Consider the following 23,645-nt stretch of genomic DNA (forward strand, 5'->3'; position numbering starts at 1 on the left):
AGAGACCCCAAACCTGGTGCCACTAGGAGAGTGGTAGTGCCTCAGCTGTTCAGAGAGTTCATCCTAACATTGGCCCATGACATTCCCCTTGCTGGACATTTGGGACAAACCAAGACGTGGGAGAGGTTAGTCAACCACTTCTACTGGCCCAATATGTCCAACATGGTTAAGGAGTTTTGCCTCTCCTGCCCCACCTGTCAAGCCAGTGGTAAGACAGGTGGGCATCCAAAGGCCCCCCTCATTCCACTTCCAGTGGTGGGGGTGCCCTTTGAAAGAGTGGGTGTGGACATAGTTGGTCCACTGGAACCTCCCACAGCCTCAGGAAATATGTATATCCTGGTAGTAGTGGATCATGCTACCAGGTATCCTGAAGCTATTCCCCTTAGGTCGACTACTGCCCCTGCAGTAGCCAAGGCCCTCATTGGTATCTTTACCAGAGTGGGTTTCCCTAAGGAGGTGGTGTCTGACAGAGGTACCAACTTCATGTCAGCATACCTAAAGCACATGTGGAATGAGTGTGGAGTGACTTATAAATTCACTACACCATACCATCCACAAACTAATGGCTTGGTTGAGAGATTCAACAAGACATTAAAAGGCATGATCATGGGGCTCCCCGAAAAGCTCAAAAGGAGATGGGATGTCCTCTTGCCATGTCTGCTTTTCGCTTACAGAGAGGTGCCACAGAAGGGAGTAGGATTCTCCCCCTTTGAACTTCTGTTTGGTCATCCTGTAAGGGGACCACTTGCCCTTGTTAAAGAAGGCTGGGAGAGACCTCTCCATGAGCCTAAACAGGACATAGTGGACTATGTACTTGGCCTTCGCTCTAGAATGGCAGAGTACATGGAAAAGGCAACCAAAAACCTTGAGGCCAGCCAACAGCTCCAGAAGTATTGGTATGACCAAAAGGCTGCACTGGTTGAGTTCCAACCAGGGCAGAAAGTCTGGGTTCTGGAGCCTGTGGCTCCCAGGGCACTCCAGGACAAATGGAGTGGCCCTTACCCAGTACTAGAGAGGAAGAGTCAGGTCACCTACTTGGTGGACCTGGGCACAAGCAGGAGCCCCAAGAGGGTGATCCATGTGAACCGCCTTAAGCTCTTCCATGACAGGGCTGATGTGAATCTGTTGATGGTAACAGATGAGGATCAGGAGGCAGAGAGTGAACCTCTCCCTGATCTTCTGTCATCAGACCCAAAAGATGGCACAGTAGATGGAGTGATCTACTCAGACACCCTCTCTGGCCAACAGCAAGCTGATTGTAGGAGAGTCCTACAACAGTTTCCTGAACTCTTCTCCTTAACCCCTGGTCAGACACACCTGTGTACCCATGATGTGGACACAGGAGACAGCATGCCTGTCAAGAACAAAATCTTTAGACAATCTGACCATGTTAAGGAAAGCATCAAGGTGGAAGTCCACAAGATGCTGGAATTGGGAGTAATTGAGCGCTCTGACAGCCCCTGGGCTAGCCCAGTGGTCTTAGTCCCCAAACCTCACACCAAAGATGGAAAGAAAGAGATGAGGTTTTGTGTGGACTACAGAGGGCTCAATTCTGTCACCAAGACAGATGCCCATCCAATTCCAAGAGCTGATGAGCTCATTGATAAATTAGGTGCTGCCAAATTTCTCAGTACCTTTGACTTGACAGCAGGGTACTGGCAAATAAAAATGGCACCTGGAGCAAAAGAAAAGACAGCATTCTCCACACCTGATGGGCATTATCAGTTTACTGTTATGCCCTTTGGTTTAAAGAATGCCCCTGCCACCTTCCAAAGGTTGGTGAATCAAGTCCTTGCTGGCTTGGAGTCCTTTAGCACAGCTTATCTTGATGATATTGCTGTCTTTAGCTCCACCTGGCAGGATCACCTGGTCCACCTGAAGAAGGTTTTGAAGGCTCTGCAATCTGCAGGCCTCTCTATCAAGGCATCCAAATGCCAGATAGGGCAGGGAACTGTGGTTTACTTGGGACACCTTGTAGGTGGAGGCCAAGTTCAGCCACTCCAACCCAAGATCCAGACTATTCTGGACTGGGTAGCTCCAAAAACCCAGACTCAAGTCAGGGCATTCCTTGGCTTGACTGGGTATTACAGGAGGTTTGTGAAGGGATATGGATCCATTGTGACAGCCCTCACTGAACTCACCTCCAAGAAAATGCCCAAGAAAGTGAACTGGACTGTGGAATGCCAACAGGCCTTTGACACCCTGAAACAGGCAATGTGCTCAGCACCAGTTCTCAAAGCTCCAGATTATTCTAAGCAGTTCATTGTGCAGACTGATGCCTCTGAACATGGGATAGGGGCAGTTTTGTCCCAAACAAATGATGATGGCCTTGACCAGCCTGTTGCTTTCATTAGCAGGAGGTTACTCCCCAGGGAGCAGCGTTGGAGTGCCATTGAGAGGGAGGCCTTTACTGTGGTTTGGTCCCTGAAGAAGCTGAGACCATACCTCTTTGGGACTCACTTCCTAGTTCAAACTGACCACAGACCTCTCAAATGGCTGATGCAAATGAAAGGTGAAAATCCTAAACTGTTGAGGTGGTCCATCTCCCTACAGGGAATGGACTTTATAGTGGAACACAGACCTGGGACTGCCCATGCCAATGCAGATGGCCTTTCCAGGTTCTTCCACTTAGAAAATGAAGACTCTCTTGGGAAAGGTTAGTCTCATCCTCTTTCGTTTGGGGGGGGGTTGTGTAAGGAAATGCCTCCTTGGCATGGTTGCCCCCTGACTTTTTGCCTTTGCTGATGCTATGTTTACAATTGAAAGTGTGCTGAGGTCTGCTAACCAGGCCCCAGCACCAGTGTTCTTTCCCTAACCTGTACTTTTGTATCCACAATTGGCAGACCCTGGCATCCAGATAAGTCCCTTGTAACTGGTACTTCTAGTACCAAGGGCCCTGATGCCAAGGAAGGTCTCTAAGGGCTGCAGCATGTCTTATGCCACCCTGGAGACCTCTCACTCAGCACAGACACACTGCTTGCCAGCTTGTGTGTGCTAGTGAGGACAAAACGAGTAAGTCGACATGGCACTCCCCTCAGGGTGCCATGCCAGCCTCTCACTGCCTATGCAGTATAGGTAAGACACCCCTCTAGCAGGCCTTACAGCCCTAAGGCAGGGTGCACTATACCATAGGTGAGGGTACCAGTGCATGAGCATGGTACCCCTACAGTGTCTAAACAAAACCTTAGACATTGTAAGTGCAGGGTAGCCATAAGAGTATATGGTCTGGGAGTCTGTCAAACACGAACTCCACAGCACCATAATGGCTACACTGAAAACTGGGAAGTTTGGTATCAAACTTCTCAGCACAATAAATGCACACTGATGCCAGTGTACATTTTATTGTAAAATACACCACAGAGGGCACCTTAGAGGTGCCCCCTGAAACTTAACCGACTATCTGTGTAGGCTGACTAGTTTTAGCAGCCTGCCACAAACCGAGACATGTTGCTGGCCCCATGGGGAGAGTGCCTTTGTCACTCTGAGGCCAGTAACAAAGCCTGCACTGGGTGGAGATGCTAACACCTCCCCCAGGCAGGAGCTGTGACACCTGGCGGTGAGCCTCAAAGGCTCACCCCTTTGTCACAGCCCAGCAGGGCACTCCAGCTTAGTGGAGTTGCCCGCCCCCTCCGGCCACGGCCCCCACTTTTGGCGGCAAGGCTGGAGGGAACAAAGAAAGCAACAAGGAGGAGTCACTGGCCAGTCAGGACAGCCCCTAAGGTGTCCTGAGCTGAGGTGACTCTGACTTTTAGAAATCCTCCATCTTGCAGATGGAGGATTCCCCCAATAGGGTTATGATTGTGACCCCCTCCCCTTGGGAGGAGGCACAAAGAGGGTGTACCCACCCTCCGGGCTAGTAGCCATTGGCTACTAACCCCCCAGACCTAAACACGCCCTTAAATTTAGTATTTAAGGGCTACCCTGAACCCTAGAAAATTAGATTCCTGCAACTACAAGAAGAAGGACTGCCCAGCTGAAAACCCCTGCAGCGGAAGACCAGAAGACGACAACTGCCTTGGCTCCAGAAACTCACCGGCCTGTCTCCTGCCTTCCAAAGATCCTGCTCCAGCGACGCCTTCCAAAGGGACCAGCGACCTCGACATCCTCTGAGGACTGCCCCTGCTTCGAAAAGACAAGAAACTCCCGAGGACAGCGGACCTGCTCCAAGAAAAGCTGCAACTTTGTTTCCAGCAAACTTTAAAGAACCCTGCAAGCTCCCCGCAAGAAGCGTGAGACTTGCAACACTGCACCCAGCGACCCCGACTCGGCTGGTGGCGATCCAACACCTCAGGAGGGACCCCAGGACTACTCTGATACTGTGAGTACCAAAACCTGTCCCCCCTGAGCCCCCACAGCGCCGCCTGCAGAGGGAATCCCGAGGCTTCCCCTGACCGCGACTCGTTGAACCTAAAGTCCCGACGCCTGGGAGAGACCCTGCACCCGCAGCCCCCAGGACCTGAAGGACCGGACTTTCACTGGAGAAGTGACCCCCAGGAGTCCCTCTCCCTTACCCAAGTGGAGGTTTCCCCGAGGAATCCCCCCCTTGCCTGCCTGCAGCGCTGAAGAGATCCCGAGATCTCTCATAGACTAACATTGCGAACCCGACGCTTGTCTCTACACTGCACCCGGCCGCCCCCGCGCCGCTGAGGGTGAAATTTCTGTGTGGGCTTGTGTCCCCCCCGGTGCCCTACAAAACCCCCCTGGTCTGCCCTCCGAAGACGCGGGTACTTACCTGCAAGCAGACCGGAACCGGGGCACCCCCTTCTCTCCATTCTAGCCTATGCGTTTTGGGCACCACTTTGAACTCTGCACCTGACCGGCCCTGAGCTGCTGGTGTGGTGACTTTGGGGTTGCTCTGAACCCCCAACGGTGGGCTACCTTGGACCAAGAACTGAACCCTGTAAGTGTCCTACTTACCTGGTAAAACTAACAAAAACTTACCTCCCCCAGGAACTGTGAAAATTGCACTAAGTGTCCACTTTTAAAACAGCTATTTGTGAATAACTTGAAAAGTATACATGCAATTTTTATGATTTGAAGTTCCTAAAGTACTTACCTGCAATACCTTTCGAATGAGCTATTACATGTAGAATTTGAACCTGTGGTTCTTAAAATAAACTAAGAAAAGATATTTTTCTATATAAAAACCTATTGGCTGGATTTGTCTCTGAGTGTGTGTACCTCATTTATTGTCTATGTGTATGTACAACAAATGCTTAACACTACTCCTTGGATAAGCCTACTGCTCGACCACACTACCACAAAATAGAGCATTAGTATTATCTATTTTTACCACTATTTTACCTCTAAGGGGAACCCTTGGACTCTGTGCATGCTATTCCTTACTTTGAAATAGCACATACAGAGCCAACTTCCTACAACAAATGATTAGGCTTTTTAAATCCAGTGGTGCCCAAGACCTATACACTCTGAACTATGAAGCACCCAAAATATTGCCAACTTTCCAGCCATCTTATTAAGTTAAGGGAGGCTAAAACACTTTGTATTCAAAGAAAGGACATTTATTTCTTGCCTCTGGAGAGTTAGCGGAGCTGTCCTTCAAACAGTTTAGTCCAGTGGTTCCCAAACAGTGAGCAGCGCCTCCCCGGTGCGCCATCAAAATAGCCAGGGGCGCTGCACACAGTTTGGGAACCACTTAGCTATTTCCAGTTTGGACACAATAAAACTACAGCCAGTGGGTCCCAAACTGTGAGTCCCTCAATCTAACACGCATGTCAGGGTGTAAATTGGCGTGTGGAACTAGTTATGCAAAATTATTTCCAGGAAATCAGGGGATAAAGGAGAGGTGCACTTAAGCGCCCATATTACCCAGTTTGTATATGAATGATGTCTACGATGAAAACCAGACGGATTCCAGCAATCTGCAGCGAAATGGTGAATATCCCATATTTACGCTCTTGTTTGAGCTGACTCGCTGGTAGAAGTAACCCATCTGTGTCACAGCTGAGTATTTTCTTACACTACCATGAATATAGTTGGAGGTGTGTTTAATTTTAAATAAAGCAGCATAAGAATCTGTATTATTAACAGGGCGGAGAGCAGTGGATGAGGTATCACTAAGTAAAGTAATTAGGTTTCTAAGAAGTAAAAAGCAGGTGTCATGGTGGAATCCTGGGTTTATCCTGGTAGCTGTACTTAAATCTGCAGGCTTTTCTCAGAGAGAAGGTGTGTGAAATATTATAGTAGCAGCTAGGCAGCACAAAAGAAATCAAACCGTAAGGTACCCAGACAACTTAGTAAAACAAATAAGAAAACGTAAATTATTAAAATAGTACCAAAAAAAATATATATATGTTAAAGCAGGATCAGAAGTTTTGAAACATCCGTAGAAGGCAGTAGCAAAGCCAAAGCAATGCTAGTCTATGCACATCACCAAAGGCGCCCCTTGAAGATCACTCGACGCAGAAACAATTTCTACCAAACTGCTTTGCTTCATACAGGCTGGGAGAGCAGGAGCAATTACCTTGCATGCCGGTACACCTAAATGATCTCATCTTCCGTGAGGGCGGGGAGGGATGATGAAATAAACTGCATTAACTTCTTCTTTCAGTTCACCAGCAAGAAGTCAGTCCAAACTTTTTTTTTCATACAAAGTCGTCCTGGAAGTTACCACAGCTGACATAAACAGAATGTTTTAAGTTACTGTATTTTCCGGCGTATAGGACGACTGGGGGTATAAGACGACCCCCTGCTTTTCCTATTAAAATATAGGGTTTGGGCTATACTCGCCGTATAAGACTACCCCTCTTCCAACGCACACCAAATAAAAATGAAAAAACATCAGATTTGATTTTAATATGGTCATTTTAATTCAAATGCTTATGACATGCAGGTACTTAGTAGGAAAACTGTCACTTATAAACATAAGGCTGTTTGTCATCAAACATGTAAACATAAAAGTGGAATAGCCTGGGGCATGCGCAGGAACACGCGCCTGTCCAGACAACTGCCCCCGAGGATTGCGGCACACGGTAAGAACAGCTCAACTCACGCGCGACGGATCAGCTCCGTGTCCACAATTAACTGAATCTTGTGGGATGCGGAACCCATTGTACTCTTGGAATCGATTTCCAAATGCAGCGCACTGTGGCTCAGCTACAGGGCGCCTGTCCCTGAAGTTTCAGCAAGCCATATACCTGCGTATAAGACGACCCTCAACTTTTGAGGAGATTTTCAGGGGTTAAAAAGTCGTCTTATACGCCGGAAAATACGGTATGTTATTTGAGCCCTGCAAGTCCATTCTGCAGCCCACATATCATGTTTAATTTTTTGGCCACCTAAGCAGTTTTTTAAAATTTTTACCTTGACCTCACATAAAAGACACACAAGCCAGTAGGGATTAGCCAATTAATTGTCACGTGTTGAAGGCCAGAGAGCATGCATTTGAAGATGTTTCAGCAGCTTCCCAGTGTGCAGAATCAAACTACTAGATATAGCTAAAATAAACTGGGAGAACCTGTCAAAAGATGCACTCCAGTGCAATGAGGGAATATTAAGATAATTATTATACTTCTAGAGCTAAACATTCTCTAGGCCATAGCTGCTACTGTTTCCTAAATTAATGATACTCACTTTAAATAAGCATAGAAGGATAAATAGCTAAGGCTTGCTGCACAGGATTTTATTTTCCGGCCTACAGGTTATATTATACATCTCTCCCTGCAGACCACATAGCTTTCTGACTAACTTGGTTTTTTTTCCAGGGTGGGCATGGAGTCACTTGACTGAAAATTCTGATTGGTTAATGGACTGCAATAATTATTATAGTACATATAAATTTGGAGTACTGTGCTTTACCCAAAACCCACAGAATTTTAAATTTTTGCTTAGATTTGTTTGCCATTTTGCATGTTGGAATTTGAATTATGATCTGAGTGCGATATTCACTGTTCATCAAAAAAAAAAGTGCCACCGTGATTTTTAGTGGCAGCAGAACATCTTATATGCCCTTGGCACTCTGGAGAAGCTTTAAATCAATTTACCCTGGAGAGCTATTTTCAAATTCCAGCTTTGGGGAATGGCAAATTGAAGAAAAAAAAAATTTGAATTCTAGTGATGGTTCATGGAACTGTTATGGGTTCTAATGCTCAAGACTGAGAGAGATTGTTTGATTATGCAGGTTTTATTAGAAGGAGCTGATTTTCTCAGAGTATTTTGTCACAAGTGAAACTAAAATCAAACAAGATTTCAATTTGGTTAAATTACTAGAACCTTCCTGAAACAATGATGTGGGCCTTGTTTTCTAAGACTTAGTATACCTAGAATATGTAGTTATTTCTAAACAGTTAATTGAGCATCTGTCTGCAGTATGAAAAAATTATGTATCATTTAACTGTACATTGTGATTGGCTTATGCAGGGAGCAAGCAGAAGTTGTATCTATGTTGATGTATTTCTGCAAGAGCATGTGATATCTGATTTCACAGAGGCTCTTGTATTGTGCTGACCTTCGGATCAGCGTCTGTTTTCCTCCCCTGTGCAGCTCCACATGTTGCTGCTGCTGCCTCTGCCTTGAGCGAACTGAGAGCCTGCCAGACTCTCAGTTCGAGGCCCTCCACCACCCGCAGGCTCCCCCTGCACATCATCCGTGGTAGCCCAGTGGCCATCTGCATGTAAGTCTTGCTTTACTCCTGCTTTTACTCCTGCTTTTACTCCTGCTTTTACTTCTGTTTTTTTAATTCTGTGATTTTCTGTCTTTTATTCCATTATTTTCCTTTTTCTATCTTTCTCTCTTCTTTCACTCTCCCCACGTTTTCCCCATGCTGCTGCCCCGCCCCACTCCCTCCCTGCAGAGTGCTTTTCCCGCCCTCCCACCTCCCAGTTGACAGGACCCTCCTTCACTTCCCACCCCTCCCCTTCTTAATGGCAGCCACACAGCGGATTCGCCACAAGCCCGTCTGCGCCTGTTCCTGCCTGGACTGCCCCCAGCGCCACAGTCCTCTCCCCATCCGCTGGTTCGACGCCAACAGGCTACGCGCTCTCAACCCGGGAAGATCCTCAGCCTGCCTCCTAGCAGACCCCAGGAACACTCATGGGCCTTTTTCATGCTCCTCAACACGGTCCCTCGTCATGCACTCAGTAGAAGCCTAGGACCTCCTTGATCGCCCCGGATGTCACCTTCTTCACAGAGACATGGATCACCCCCACCTCAGCCCCAGACATCACCATGGCCATCCAGGACAACTACAAAATTATCCACAAGGCTGAGCCAACTGGACTGGAGGAGGCATTGCCATAGTCTACAAGAACACCCTCTGCCTGACAACCACCAACAAGTCACATACAACCCTTGAACACCTACGCTTCCAGGTTCAGACCAACCCCAACTCACCCTCCGTGGCACACTCATCCTCAGGCTGCCTGGACCCCGACCCCAATTCTGAGAAGACATCACCGACCTAATCGCCCCACAAGCAAACACCTCCTCCGACTACATCCTTCTCGGCGACCTCAACTTCCACCTTGATATCCACAATGATCCCAACACCACAAACCTCATGGACAACCTTGTAACACTCCGCCTCAAACAACTTGTCAACGTCCCCACCCACAGAGCTGGACAAATCCTCGACCTGTCTTCTCAGCAGGGAACAACATCACCATCTCTGACACCACCGAACACCATTGGACCAACCACAAGTGTGTCCACTTTACCTTCACGAAGAACACTGCACACCACTATCCCCCCCCCCCCCCCCCCCCCCCCCCCTCCCTCAGCAGAAGCTGGGGCAAAGTTACAGAAGCACAACTCCCAACTGCTCTCAACCACTCTCCCCATTGGACACAGCGGACGCTAATGAAGCAGCACAGCACTCGAAAGCTACCTCTGATCTGTGCCCTCATCATATCTTCAACCTGGCAAACGCCACCATAGCACGTGAGCTCTGCCGAACTATCAACCGATCCTTCAAGATCACCACCTTCCCATCAGACTGGAAGCACGCTGAGATCAACCATCTGCTCAAGAAACCCACCGCCGACCCAAGGGAGCTGAAAAACTACAGGCCGATCTCTCTGCTCCCGTTCTCAGCCAAAGTAATGGAAAAGCCCATCATCCAGCAACTCACCAAATCCCTCGAGACACACCAAATCCTAGACCCATCCCAATCCGGATTCAGAAGCAACCACAGCACCAAAACAGCATTCCTAAAATCCACTGCCGACATACGCACCATACTAGACCACAGAGGCACGGCCGCACACATCCTCCTTGACCTCTCAGCTGTGTTTGACACTGTAGGAAGTTGGCTCTGTATGTGCTATTTCAAAGTAAGGAATAGCATGCACAGAGTCCAAGGGTTCCCCTTAGAGGTAAAATAGTGGTAAAAAGAGATAATACTAATGCTCTATTTTGTGGTAGTGTGGTCGAGCAGTAGGCTTATCCAAGGAGTAGTGTTAAGCATTTGTTGTACATACACATAGACAATAAATGAGGTACACACACTCAGAGACCAATCCAGCCAATAGGTTTTGTTATAGAAAAATATCTTTTCTTAGTTTATTTTAAGAACCACAGGTTCAAATTTAACATGTAATATCTTGTTTGAAAGGTATTGCAGGTAAGTACATTAGGAACTTTGAATCATTTCAATTGCATGTATACTTTTCAAGTTATTCACAAATAGCTACTTTAAAAGTGGACACTTAGTGCAATTTTCACAGTTCCTGGGGGAGGTAAGTTTTTGTTAGTTTTACCAGGTAAGTAAGACACTTACAGGGTTCAGTTCTTGGTCCAAGGTAGCCCACCGTGGGGGGTTCAGAGCAACCCCAAAGTTACCACACCAGCAGCTCAGGGCCGGTCAGGTGCAGAGTTCAAAGTGGTGCCCAAAACGCATAGGCTTCAATGGAGAGAAGGGGGTGCCCCGGTTCCGGTCTGCTTGCAGGTAAGTACCCGCATCTTCGGAGGGCAGACCAGGGGGGTTTTGTAGGGCACCGGGGGGGACACAAGCCCACACAGAAATTTCACCCTCAGCGGCGCGGGGGCGGCTGGGTGCAGTGTTAGAACAAGCGTCGGGTTCGCAATGGAAGTCAATGAGAGATCAAGGGATCTCTTCAGCGCTGCAGGCAGGCAAGGGGGGGCTTCCTCGGGGAAACCTCCACTTGGGCAAGGGAGAGGGACTCCTGGGGGTCACTTCTGCAGTGAAAGTCCGGTCCTTCAGGTCCTGGGGGCTGCGGGTGCAGGGTCTTTTCCAGGCGTCGGGACTTAGGTTTCAGAGAGTCGCGGTCAGGGGAAGCCTCGGGATTCCCTCTGCAGGCGGTGCTGTGGGGGCTCAGGGGGGACAGGTTTTGGTACTCACAGTCGTAGAGTAGTCCGGGGGTCCTCCCTGAGGTGTTGGTTCTCCACCAGCCGAGTCGGGGTCGCCGGGTGCAGTGTTGCAAGTCTCACGCTTCTTGCGGGGAGATTGCAGGGGTCTTTAAAGCTGCTCCTTTGGATAAAGTTGCAGTCTTTTTGGAGCAGGTCCGCTGTCCTCGGGAGTTTCTTGTCGTCGTCGAAGCAGGGCAGTCCTCAGAGGATGCAGAGGTCGCTGGTCCCTTTGGAAGGCGTCGCTGGAGCAGAGTTCTTTGGAAGGCAGGAGACAGGCCGGTGAGTTTCTGGAGCCAAGGCAGTTGTTGTCTTCTGGTCTTTCTCTGCAGGGGTTTTCAGCTAGGCAGTCCTTCTTCTTGTTGTTGCAGGAATCTAATTTTCTAGGGTTCAGGGTAGCCCTTAAATACTAAATTTAAGGGCGTGTTTAGGTCTGGGGGGGTTAGTAGCCAATGGCTACTAGCCCTGAGGGTGGGTACACCCTCTTTGTGCCTCCTCCCAAGGGGAGGGGGTCACATCCCTAATCCTATTGGGGGAATCCTCCATCTGCAAGATGGAGGATTTCTAAAAGTTAGAGTCACCTCAGCTCAGGACACCTTAGGGGCTGTCCTGACTGGCCAGTGACTCCTCCTTGTTATTCTCATTATTTTCTCCGGCCTTGCCGCCAAAAGTGGGGGCCGGGGCCGGAGGGGGCGGGCAACTCCACTAGCTGGAGTGTCCTGCGGTGCTGTGACAAAGGGGTGAGCCTTTGAGGCTCACCGCCAGGTGTTACAGCTCCTGCCTGGGGGAGGTGTTAGCATCTCCACCCAGTGCAGGCTTTGTTACTGGCCTCAGAGTGACAAAGGCACTCTCCCCATGGGGCCAGCAACATGTCTCTAGTGTGGCAGGCTGCTGGAACTAGTCAGCCTACACAGACAGTCGGTTAAGTTTCAGGGGGCACCTCTAAGGTGCCCTCTGGGGTGTATTTTGCAATAAAATGTACACTGGCATCAGTGTGCATTTATTGTGCTGAGAAGTTTGGTACCAAACTTCCCAGTTTTCAGTGTAGCCATTATGGTGCTGTGGAGTTCGTGTTTGACAAACTCCCAGACCATATACTCTTATGGCTACCCTGCACTTACAATGTCTAAGGTTTTGTTTAGACACTGTAGGGGTACCATGCTCATGCACTGGTACCCTCACCTATGGTATAGTGCACCCTGCCTTAGGGCTGTAAGGCCTGCTAGAGGGGTGACTGACCTATACTTGCATAGGCAGTGAGAGGCTGTCATGGCACCCTGAGGGGAGTGCCATGTCGCCTTACTCGTTTTGTTCTCACTAGCACACACAAGCTGGCAAGCAGTGTGTCTGTGCTGAGTGAGAGGTCTTCAGGGTGGCATAAGACATGCTGCAGCCCTTAGAGACCTTCCTTGGCATCAGGGCCCTTGGTGCTAGAAGTACCAGTTACAAGGGACTTATCTGGATGCCAGGGTCTGCCAATTGTGGATACAAAAGTACAGGTTAGGCAAAGAACACTGGTGCTGGGGCCTGGTTAGCAGGCCTCAGCACACTTTCAATTGTAAACATAGCATCAGCAAAGGCAAAAAGTCAGGGGGCAACCATGCCAAGGAGGCATTTCCTTACACAACCCCCCCCCCAAACGAAAGAGGATGAGACTAACCTTTCCCAAGAGAGTCTTCATTTTCTAAGTGGAAGAACCTGGAAAGGCCATCTGCATTGGCATGGGCAGTCCCAGGTCTGTGTTCCACTATAAAGTCCATTCCCTGTAGGGAGATGGACCACCTCAACAGTTTAGGATTTTCACCTTTCATTTGCATCAGCCATTTGAGAGGTCTGTGGTCAGTTTGAACTAGGAAGTGAGTCCCAAAGAGGTATGGTCTCAGCTTCTTCAGGGACCAAACCACAGCAAAGGCCTCCCTCTCAATGGCACTCCAACGCTGCTCCCTGGGGAGTAACCTCCTGCTAATGAAAGCAACAGGCTGGTCAAGGCCATCATCATTTGTTTGGGACAAAACTGCCCCTATCCCATGTTCAGAGGCATCTGTCTGCACAATGAACTGCTTAGAATAATCTGGAGCTTTTAGAACTGGTGCTGAGCACATTGCTTGTTTCAGGGTGTCAAAGGCCTGTTGGCATTCTACAGTCCAGTTCACTTTCTTGGGCATTTTCTTGGAGGTGAGTTCAGTGAGGGCTGTCACAATGGATCCATATCCCTTCACAAACCTCCTGTAATACCCAGTCAAGCCAAGGAATGCCCTGACTTGAGTCTGGGTTTTTGGAGCTACCCAGTCCAGAATAGTCTGGATCTTGGGTTGGAGTGGCTGAACTTGGCCTCCACCTACAAGGTGGCCCAAGTAAACCACAGTTCCCTGCCCTATCTGGCATTTGGATGCCTTGATAGAGAGGCCTGCAGATTGCAGAGCCTTCAAAACCTTCTTCAGGTGGACCAGGTGATCCTGCCAGGTGGAGCTAAAGACAGCAATATCATCAAGATAAGCTGTGCTAAAGGACTCCAAACCAGCAAGGACTTGATTCACCAACCTTTGGAAGGTGGCAGGGGCATTCTTTAAACCGAAGGGCATAACAGTAAACTGATAATGCCCATCAGGTGTGGAGAATGCTGTTTTCTCTTTTGCTCCAGGTGCCATTTTTATTTGCCAGTACCCTGCTGTCAAGTCAAAGGTACTTAAGAATTTGGCAGCACCTAATTTGTCTATGAGCTCATCAGCTCTAGGAATTGGATGAGCATCTGTCTTGGTGACAGAGTTGAGCCCTCTGTAGTCCACACAAAACCTCATCTCTTTCTTTCCATCTTTGGTGTGAGGTTTGGGGACTAAGACCACTGGGCTAGCCCAGGGGCTGTCAGAGCGCTCAATTACTCCCAATTCCAGCATCTTGTGGACTTCCACCTTGATGCTTTCCTTAACATGGTCAGACTGTCTAAAAATTTTGTTTTTGACAGGCATGCTGTCTCCTGTGTCCACATCATGGGTACACAGGTGTGTCTGACCAGGGGTTAGGGAGAAGAGTTCAGGAAACTGTTGTAGGACTCTCCTACAATCAGCTTGCTGTTGGCCAGAGAGGGTGTCTGAGTAGATCACTCCATCTACTGAGCCATCTTTTGGGTCTGATGACAGAAGATCAGGGAGAGGTTCACTCTCTGCCTCCTGATCCTCATCTGTTACCATCAACAGATTTACATCAGCCCTGTCATGTAAGAGCTTAAGGCGGTTCACATGGATCACCCTCTTGGGGCTCCTGCTTGTGCCCAGGTCCACCAGGTAGGTGACCTGACTCTTCCTTTCTAGCACTGGGTAAGGGCCACTCCATTTGTCCTGAAGTGCCCTGGGAGCCACAGGCTCCAGAACCCAGACTTTCTGCCCTGGTTGGAACTCCACCATTGCAGCCTTTTGGTCATACCAAAACTTCTGGAGCTGTTGGCTGGCCTCAAGGTTTTTGCTCGCCTTTTCCATGTACTCTGCCATTCTAGAGCGAAGGCCACGTACATAGTCCACTATGTCCTCAAAGGCTCACCCCCTTTGTTACAGCACCACAGGGCACTCCAGCTAGTGGAGTTGCCCGCCCCCTCCGGCCACGGCCCCACTTTTGGCGGCAAGGCCAGAGGAGATAATGAGAAAAACAAGGAGTCGTCACTGGCCAGTCAGGACAGCCCCTAAGGTGTCCTGAGCTGAGGTGACTCTGACTTTTAGAAATCCTCCATCTTGCAGATGGAGGATTCTCCCAATAGGATTAGGGATGTGGCCCCCTCCCCTTGGGAGGAGGCACAAAGAGGGTGTACCCACCCTCAGGGCTAGTAGCCATTGGCTACTAACCCCCCAGACCTAAACACGCCCTTAAATTTAGTATTTAAGGGCTCCCCAGAACCTAGGATCTCAGATTCCTACTGTAAGGAAATGCCTCCTTGGCATGGTTGCCCCCTGACTTTTTGCCTTTGCTGATGCTATGTTTACAATTGAAAGTGTGCTGAGGCCTGCTAACCAGGCCCCAGCACCAGTGTTCTTTCCCTAACCTGTACTTTTGTATCCACAATTGGCAGACCCTGGCATCCAGATAAGTCCCTTGTAACTGGTACTTCTAGTACCAAGGGCCCTGATGCCAAGGAAGGTCTCTAAGGGCTGCTGCATGTCTTATGCCACCCTGGAGACCTCTCACTCAGCACAGACACACTGCTTGCCAGCTTGTGTGTGCTAGTGAGAACAAAACGAGTAAGTCGACATGGCACTCCCCTCAGGGTGCCATGCCAGCCTCTCACTGCCTATGCAAGTATAGGTCAGTCACCCCTCTAGCAGGCCTTACAGCCCTAAGGCAGGGTGCACTATACCATAGGTGAGGGTACCAGTGCATGAGCATGGTACCCCTACAGTGTCTAAACAAAACCTTAGACATTGTAAGTGCAGGGTAGCCATAAGAGTATATGGTCTGGGAGTTTGTCAAACACGAACTCCACAGCACCATAATGGCTACACTGAAAACTGGGAAGTTTGGTATCAAACTTCTCAGCACAATAAATGCACACTGATGCCAGTGTACATTTTATTGCAAAATACACCCCAGAGGGCACCTTAGAGGTGCCCCCTGAAACTTAACCGACTGTCTGTGTAGGCTGACTAGTTCCAGCAGCCTGCCACACTAGAGACATGTTGCTGGCCCCATGGGGAGAGTGCCTTTGTCACTCTGAGGCCAGTAACAAAGCCTGCACTGGGTGGAGATGCTAACACCTCCCCCAGGCAGGAGCTGTAACACCTGGCGGTGAGCCTCAAAGGCTCACCCCTTTGTCACAGCACCGCAGGACACTCCAGCTAGTGGAGTTGCCCGCCCCCTCCGGCCGCGGCCCCCACTTTTGGCGGCAAGGCCGGAGAAAATAATGAGAATAACAAGGAGGAGTCACTGGCCAGTCAGGACAGCCCCTAAGGTGTCCTGAGCTGAGGTGACTCTAACTTTTAGAAATCCTCCATCTTGCAGATGGAGGATTCCCCCAATAGGGTTAGGATTGTGACCCCCTCCCCTTGGGAGGAGGCACAAAGAGGGTGTACCCACCCTCAGGGCTAGTAGCCATTGGCTACTTACCCCCCAGACCTAAACACGCCCTTAAATTTAGTATTTAAGGGCTACCCTGAACCCTAGAAAATTAGATTCCTGCATCTACAAGAAGAAGGACTGCCTAGCTGAAAACCCCTGCAGAGGAAGACCAGAAGACAACAACTGCCTTGGCTCCAGAAACTCACCGGCCTGTCTCCTGCCTTCCAAAGAACTCTGCTCCAGCGACGCCTTCCAAAGGGACCAGCGACCTCTGAATCCTCTGAGGACTGCCCTGCTTCGACGACGACAAGAAACTCCCGAGGACAGCGGACCTGCTCCAAAAAGACTGCACCTTTATCCAAAGGAGCAGCTTTAAAGAACCCTGCAATCTCCCCGCAAGAAGCGTGAGACTTGCAACACTGCACCCGGCGACCCCGAGTCGGCTGGTGGAGAACCAACACCTCAGGGAGGACCCCCGGACTACTCTACGACTGTGAGTACCAAAACCTGTCCCCCCTGTGCCCCCACAGCGCCGCCTGCAGAGGGAATCCCGAGGCTTCCCTTGACCGCGACTCTCTGAAACCTAAGTCCCGACGCCTGGAAAAGACCCTGCACCCGCAGCCCCCAGGACCTGAAGGACCGGACTTTCACTGCAGAAGTGACCCCCAGGAGTCCCTCTCCCTTGCCCAAGTGGAGGTTTCCCCGAGGAAGCCCCCCCTTGCCTGCCTGCAGCGCTGAAGAAATCCCTTGATCTCTCATTGACTTCCATTGTGAACCCGACGCTTGTTCTAACACTGCACCCGGCCGCCCCCGCGCCGCTGAGGGTGAAATTTCTGTGTGGGCTTGTGTCCCCCCCGGTGCCCTACAAAACCCCCCTGGTCTGCCCTCCGAAGACGCGGGTACTTACCTGCTGGCAGACCGGAACCGGAGCACCCCCTTCTCTCCATTGAAGCCTATGCGTTTTGGGCACCACTTTTGAACTCTGCACCTGACCGGCCCTGAGCTGCTGGTGTGGTAACTTTGGGGTTGCTCTGAACCCCCAACGGTGGGCTACCTTGGACCAAGAACTGAACCCTGTAAGTGTTGTACTTACCTGGTAAAACTAACAAAAACTTACCTCCCCCAGGAACTGTGAAAATTGCACTAAGTGTCCACTTTTGAAATAGCTATTTGTGAATAACTTGAAAAGTATACATGCAATTGAAATGATTCAAAGTTCCTAATGTACTTACCTGCAATACCTTTCAAACAAGATATTACATGTTAAATTTGAACCTGTGGTTCTTAAAATAAACTAAGAAAATATATTTTTCTATACAAAACCTATTGGCTGGATTTGTCTCTGAGTGTGTGTACCTCATTTATTGTCTATGTGTATGTACAACAAATGCTTAACACTACTCCTTGGATAAGCCTACTGCTCGACCACACTACCACAAAATAGAGCATTAGTATTATCTCTTTTTACCACTATTTTACCTCTAAGGGGAACCCTTGGACTCTGTGCATGCTATTCCTTACTTTGAAATAGCACATACAGAGCCAACTTCCTACACCTACAACCTAAGAAGAAGAGGACTGCTAAGCTGAAAAACCCTGCAGAGAAGACAGAGACACCAACTGCTTTTGCCCCAGCTCTACCGGCCTGTCTCCCCACTTCTAAAGACACTGCTCCAGCGACGCTTTCCCCAGGGACCAGCGACCTCTGAATCCTCAGAGGACTGCCCTGCTCTAGAAGGACCAAGAACTCCTGAGGACAGCGGTCCTGTTCACCAAAGACTGCAACTTTAAAACAAAGCAGCAACTTTGAAACAACTTGTGTTTCCCGCCGGAAGCGTGAGACTTGCTACTCTGCACCCGACGCCCCCGGCTCGACTTGTGGAGAACAATCACTTCAGGGAGGACTCCCCGGCGACTGCGAGACCGTGAGTAGCCAGAGTTGCCCCCCCCCTGAGCCCCCACAGCGACGCCTGCAGAGGAAATCCCGAGGCTCCCCCCTCACCGCGACTGCCTGTTCCTTAGATCCCGACGCCTGGTAAAGACTTTGCACCCGCAGCCCCCAGGACCTGAAGGATCCGAACTCCAGTGCTGGAGTGACCCCCAGGAGGCCCTCTCCCTTGCCCAGGTGGTGGCTACCCCGAGGAGCCCCCCCCTTGCCTGCCTGCATCGCTGAAGAGACCCCTTCGTCTCCCATTGAAACCTATTGAAAACCCGACGCGTGTTTGCACACTGCACCCGGCCACCCCCGCGCTGCTGAGGGTGTACTTTCTGTGTGGACTTGTGTGTCCCCCGGTGCCCTACAAAACCCCCCTGGTCTGCCCTCCGAAGACGCGGGTACTTACCTGCTGGCAGACTGGAACCGGGGCACCCCCTTCTCCATTGAAGCCTATGTGTTTTGGACACCACTTTGACCTCTGCACCTGACCGGCCCTGAGCTGCTGGTGTGGTAACTTTGGGGTTGCTCTGAACCCCCAACGGTGGGCTACCTTGGACCCAAACTTGAACCCCATAGGTGGTTTACTTACCTGCAAATACTAACAAACTCTTACTCCCCCCAGGAACTGTTGAAAATTGCACTGTCTAGTTTTAAAATAGCTATATGTGATTTATGTGAAAACTGTATATGCTATTTTTCTAATTCAAAGTTCCTAAAGTACCTACCTGCAATACCTTTCATTTGAAGTATTACATGTAAATCTTGAACCTGTGGTTCTTAAAATAAACTAAGAAAATATATTGGCCTGGAATTGTCTTTGAGTGTGTGTTCCTCATTTATTGCTTGTGTATGTACAACAAATGCTTAACACTACTCATTTGATAAGCCTACTGCTCGACCACACTACCACAAAAGAGAGCATTAGTATTATCTCTTTTGCCACTATCTTACCTCTAAGGGGAACCCTTGGACTCTGTGCATACTATTCCTTACGTTGAAATAGTGCATACAGAGCCAACGTCCTAAAGGTATATATTTAGAAGGGACAGAAAATGTTGGAGCATCATGCCTTGTACCAAATAAGGAAGAATTGGAGAGGAGGATTCTTTGTTAGCACTGAGCGGAAAGCTTGCATTTTTCAGGAAAATCCACCACTCATTGTGAAAGGTGACCACAGTGACCAACAAATAATTGTAATCTAACCAAAAGGCCTTCACACAGGTATGTAGTATACCTTTAAGATTTAAAACAGACCATGTTAGGAGGAATACTCTGCCCCAGCATGAGTGGCAGGGAAGGCGCTCACTGGTGTGAAAGTAGTAGAAAGAAGGAGCGCACTACGCCCAACACCTACCGCGTCTGTTGCTCACTTTGACGGCCGAAACCACGAGTAGATTAGGATTTCAGTCCTGACGGAATCCCATGATCAGTTTTGACTTTAAACAGGCAAGAAACATGTCGACCTTCTTTTCACTCAATATCTTCTAAGCCAGTCTGGACCATTGTATCAATTTCTGAGTAACACACTATTACATATAGTTTTTAATGATAACAAGGGCACCTGCATATTAAAAAGATAAGGAATTTCACCTTACACCAGTCTACTCCTATTCACTCTGTATATTGCACCTCACTCTTCACATCGGCAAAATTAAAAAGAACTCCGGCAAAGAGTCCCCTGGCGGGGCCCGTTGGGCATTGCAGCACCGGCCCAAAGAGGAGCTCCCTGATGATGAAACATGACATCCTTTTGGGTGTGTGAGGTCTCTTGCCTCTGAGCAATCGGATCCTCTGATCTGATACCTCAGGTTATCCTCGACCTCTACTTCTTTCCCTTAGGAACTGCATACTCCTTGTATTTACATAGTTCGTTTGGTAGCATGTATGCTGGACCTTGATTCACCCCTAGTCCCCCATTCTTGTATTTTGTGCTAGGTATGATGGAGTTGTGCATGGCCATAGTGCCGAACACACAACTACACGTGTACACTGCAGAAGTGTCTAGCACGGTAGTGGTCTCAGCCACTGGGTCAGCTGGAGGGATCTAATGTTGGTAGACAGCTGCACCCATCACTCTGTGCAGTGGTGGAACAAAAACAACCTCAAACCATATTGACAATAGACGCATCACAGACTGGGTGGGGTGCTCACCTTCAGGATCTCACAGTCCAGTGTCTCTCTAATACCAAACACTACAGTCTACACATCAGCTACCTAGAATTTCCAGCTGTTCATCTAGCACTAAAAGCCTTCGCTCATCACTTCATCAACAGGGTTGCGCTAATCTGCACAGACAACATGACAACTATGTATTTTAGGGGCATCCTTCCCTGGTTTGAGAAGGATCATAATGGCTGCTTCACAAAAGGAGTTGGGCATCTCCACGTCAGTCAGCCATAGCTTATTCAAGGCTCCGAGAAGGGTAATGGTTAGGAATACCAGCATTTTCTTCTTGTAAAAAGTCTGGGTGTAGCCATCCGGTCATGGGGCTATTAAAGATAGCAGTCCCGCTAAGGCAGTTTCTGAATCTTGTCTTCAAGACTTCAACCAGGACAATTCCATAAGGAGGTGCTGGTTCTTCAAGAGTTGTCTTTGGTGGGTTTTTATTATCTTCCATCACCTTGTCATAGAATGTTTGTTGCAGTTCCAAGTGATCTATTAACTCATGATGTCAGTTCTCCTTAATGACAATTGTTTGCGTTTTCTGGCATCTGCCTTATTAACTTTTAGCCAATATGTTTTCTCAGGTATTTATCATATGTTCTATTCCACATTACGGAAGAAATCACAATAAATGTCTCTGCAACATATTTGTATGTAGCATCAAATGCATCTGTATCAGTAATATTGGACACACTTTGACCTCAAACCCATTTTTGTGTACAGTAGCTCATAGTCCAAAAACCGTAGTTTAAAAATCGTTATCTGGAAACGGGTGCCAGTAAGGTTACTAAGTTAGTTAAACACTTGCTATTGACATCTGCTGTCGCCTACAGGCCGCAAGCTCAAATCCTCCAATTTCATTTGACCCTCTTGCCCTGTCAAAGCGAATGCATAAAGTAACAAATACCTGGTTTTATAGCGCTGAGAAATAACAGAATTACCAGCTGAAGCACTATATCAAATAAAAGCACGTTGTTATTTTAAATACATGTCCTCCAGTCCTGCCTGCGAAGTGTACCCTCCTATAACACCTTCATGCCTTCACTAATCCACTACTAATCTACAATTATTCCTTTTGAATTTATTATAGTTCCCCAGACCATATCTTTCTGGGATTATTTACAGTTAATTGATCCATTCCCACCAGAACCTCTCCTGCTATAGTAACTAATCTTAGCCTACCAGTGATGCTTTGAAAGTAAAAACTCTTGATCACCAGAGTGTAGTGAAGCACTCGCACATGCCTAAGATATAATCCTACAAGAACATTTTCTCAGTTGGGTTTGCAAATATGAAAGATCCAAACATTCACATCTTTTATATCAGGATCTTACCTGGGCTACTGGATGAGTACTCAACCCCTGTATTTAAAGATGTGATAGTCACATTAGTTTGTCTGCAGCTGGACACAAATCTACAAAAACAGTCAATTAAAAGTAACCCATTTTATCAGCTAGTTGCATCTTCATGCTATAACTGCATGCTAACTGGCCATGTTGTATATTGTATATTCCATGTTGTCATTTCTGTGTATTATTTCCTTCAATTACAGGATGGTTTTGATGAGTCGTTCATTCGAGAAGCCATTTTTGCGCGCCTGCTTGACGATAACCTTGATGTTGTGTTAGCTGCTCTTGCGTCATTTCAGGTATGTCTGAAGTTTGAAAATCAGAAAGGATATGCCAATAAGCAGATTTTTGTACTGACATAAAAGTGACCCGCAAAATTGTACAAGCACTAGAATGGCCCAGCACAACTTCTGTCATGCAATTTATTGTATGTATGACTCACAGATGTCTGCTAATTTAGTGATAAAGATTCTAGCCAACTTTGTCACCCAAAGGCTTTTTGTTCCATTCAGGCCCTCTCCATCTGTCAGCAAAGTAGTGCTTTTTACTTTTGCTTAGAATATACTGCAACAAGCTAAGATTGTTGATTACATGTGGCAGGGCTGTGAACAGTATCCTAGAAATGCATAATTTAATGTTGTCCCCCTTTTTACTTTGATGATATTGCAATTATAGCACATTTCATTAGCATTGTGTGGGAAAGTTGCCTCTTTCTAGCTTGGTCACCCCCCACTTTTGGCCTGTTTTTCAGTGTGTTTGACTGTGTTCACTGGGATCCTGCTAACCAGGACCCCAGTGACTGTGCTATCTCCTCTAAATTTGGTTGCTGGTAACTTTTTATCCCCACAATTGGCGTACTGGTGCCTCCATGTAAGACCCTAGTATATGGTACCCAGGGCACTGGGGTTCCATGGGTTCCCTATGGGCTGCAGCAGTTATTCTGCCACCCATAGAGAGCCCATGCAGTGTGTTCTGCAGGCCTGCCATTGCAGTATGCGTGAACCGGGTGCACGTACATGGGTTCACTATAGGTCACTGCAGCAGGTCACTATAAGTCACCCCCTGTGGTAGGTGCAGGTACCTGTGTGTGAGGACACCCCTGCACTGGCCGGTGGTGCCCCCACAAACTCCAGCCCCATTTTACTGTACTTCAGAGCGCAGGGATGCCATTTTATATGTGTACTGGACGTAGGTCACTACCTATGTCCAGCTACATAATGGTAACTCCTAACCTGGGCATGTTTGGTATCGAACATGTCGGAATCATACCCCAATACTGTTGCAAATATTGGAAGTACTCTGGGGGCTCCTTAGAGGACACCCAGCATTGCTACCACAGTCATACAGGGTTTTCCGGGCAGCCCCAGTGCTGCCACTCCATAGACAGGTTTCTGCCCTCCTGTTGCTTGATCTGATCAAGCCCAGGAATGCAGAAAAACGGATTTCCTTTGGGAGAGAGAGGTAACACCCTTTCCCTTTGGAAACAGGTGTGACTGGCTTGGGAGGGTAGCCTGGTTTGCTTTAAAGGACACATTTGGTGCCCTCCATGCATAAACCAGTCCACACTGATTCAGGGACCCCCAGTCCCTGCTGTGGCTCGAAACTGGACAATGGAAAGGGGAGTGACCACTCCCCTGTCCATCATGACCCCAGAGGTTCCAAGGCTGGCAGGGAACGCTGGAAGCATCTGAGTGGCCAGGCCTGGCAGGTGACATCAGAAGCACCCTCTGATAGGTAGTTACCTGGTTAGATGATCAAGTCCCCTCTTTGGGCTATACAGTGTCTTCCTCTGGGTAGGTCCTCAGATTCGGCTTGCAAGATTCCAGCAGGACTCC

At 48.5% G+C, this 23,645-nt stretch overlaps 1 protein-coding gene across 1 annotated transcript in view; it reads left to right on the forward strand.

The window, feature by feature from the left end:
- Nucleotides 1-23,645, forward strand: part of HEATR1 (HEAT repeat containing 1) — a 710,058-nt gene that overhangs the window by 149,027 nt on the left and 537,386 nt on the right. Inside the window, exon 13 of the mRNA XM_069234483.1 lies at nt 22,014-22,109. Within this exon, the coding sequence (XP_069090584.1) occupies nt 22,014-22,109 (96 nt within the window). The remainder of the gene's footprint in view (nt 1-22,013; nt 22,110-23,645) is intronic.

Source organism: Pleurodeles waltl, chromosome 5 (genome assembly GCF_031143425.1).
Source record: "Pleurodeles waltl isolate 20211129_DDA chromosome 5, aPleWal1.hap1.20221129, whole genome shotgun sequence".
Lineage (NCBI taxonomy): Eukaryota > Metazoa > Chordata > Amphibia > Caudata > Salamandridae > Pleurodeles > Pleurodeles waltl.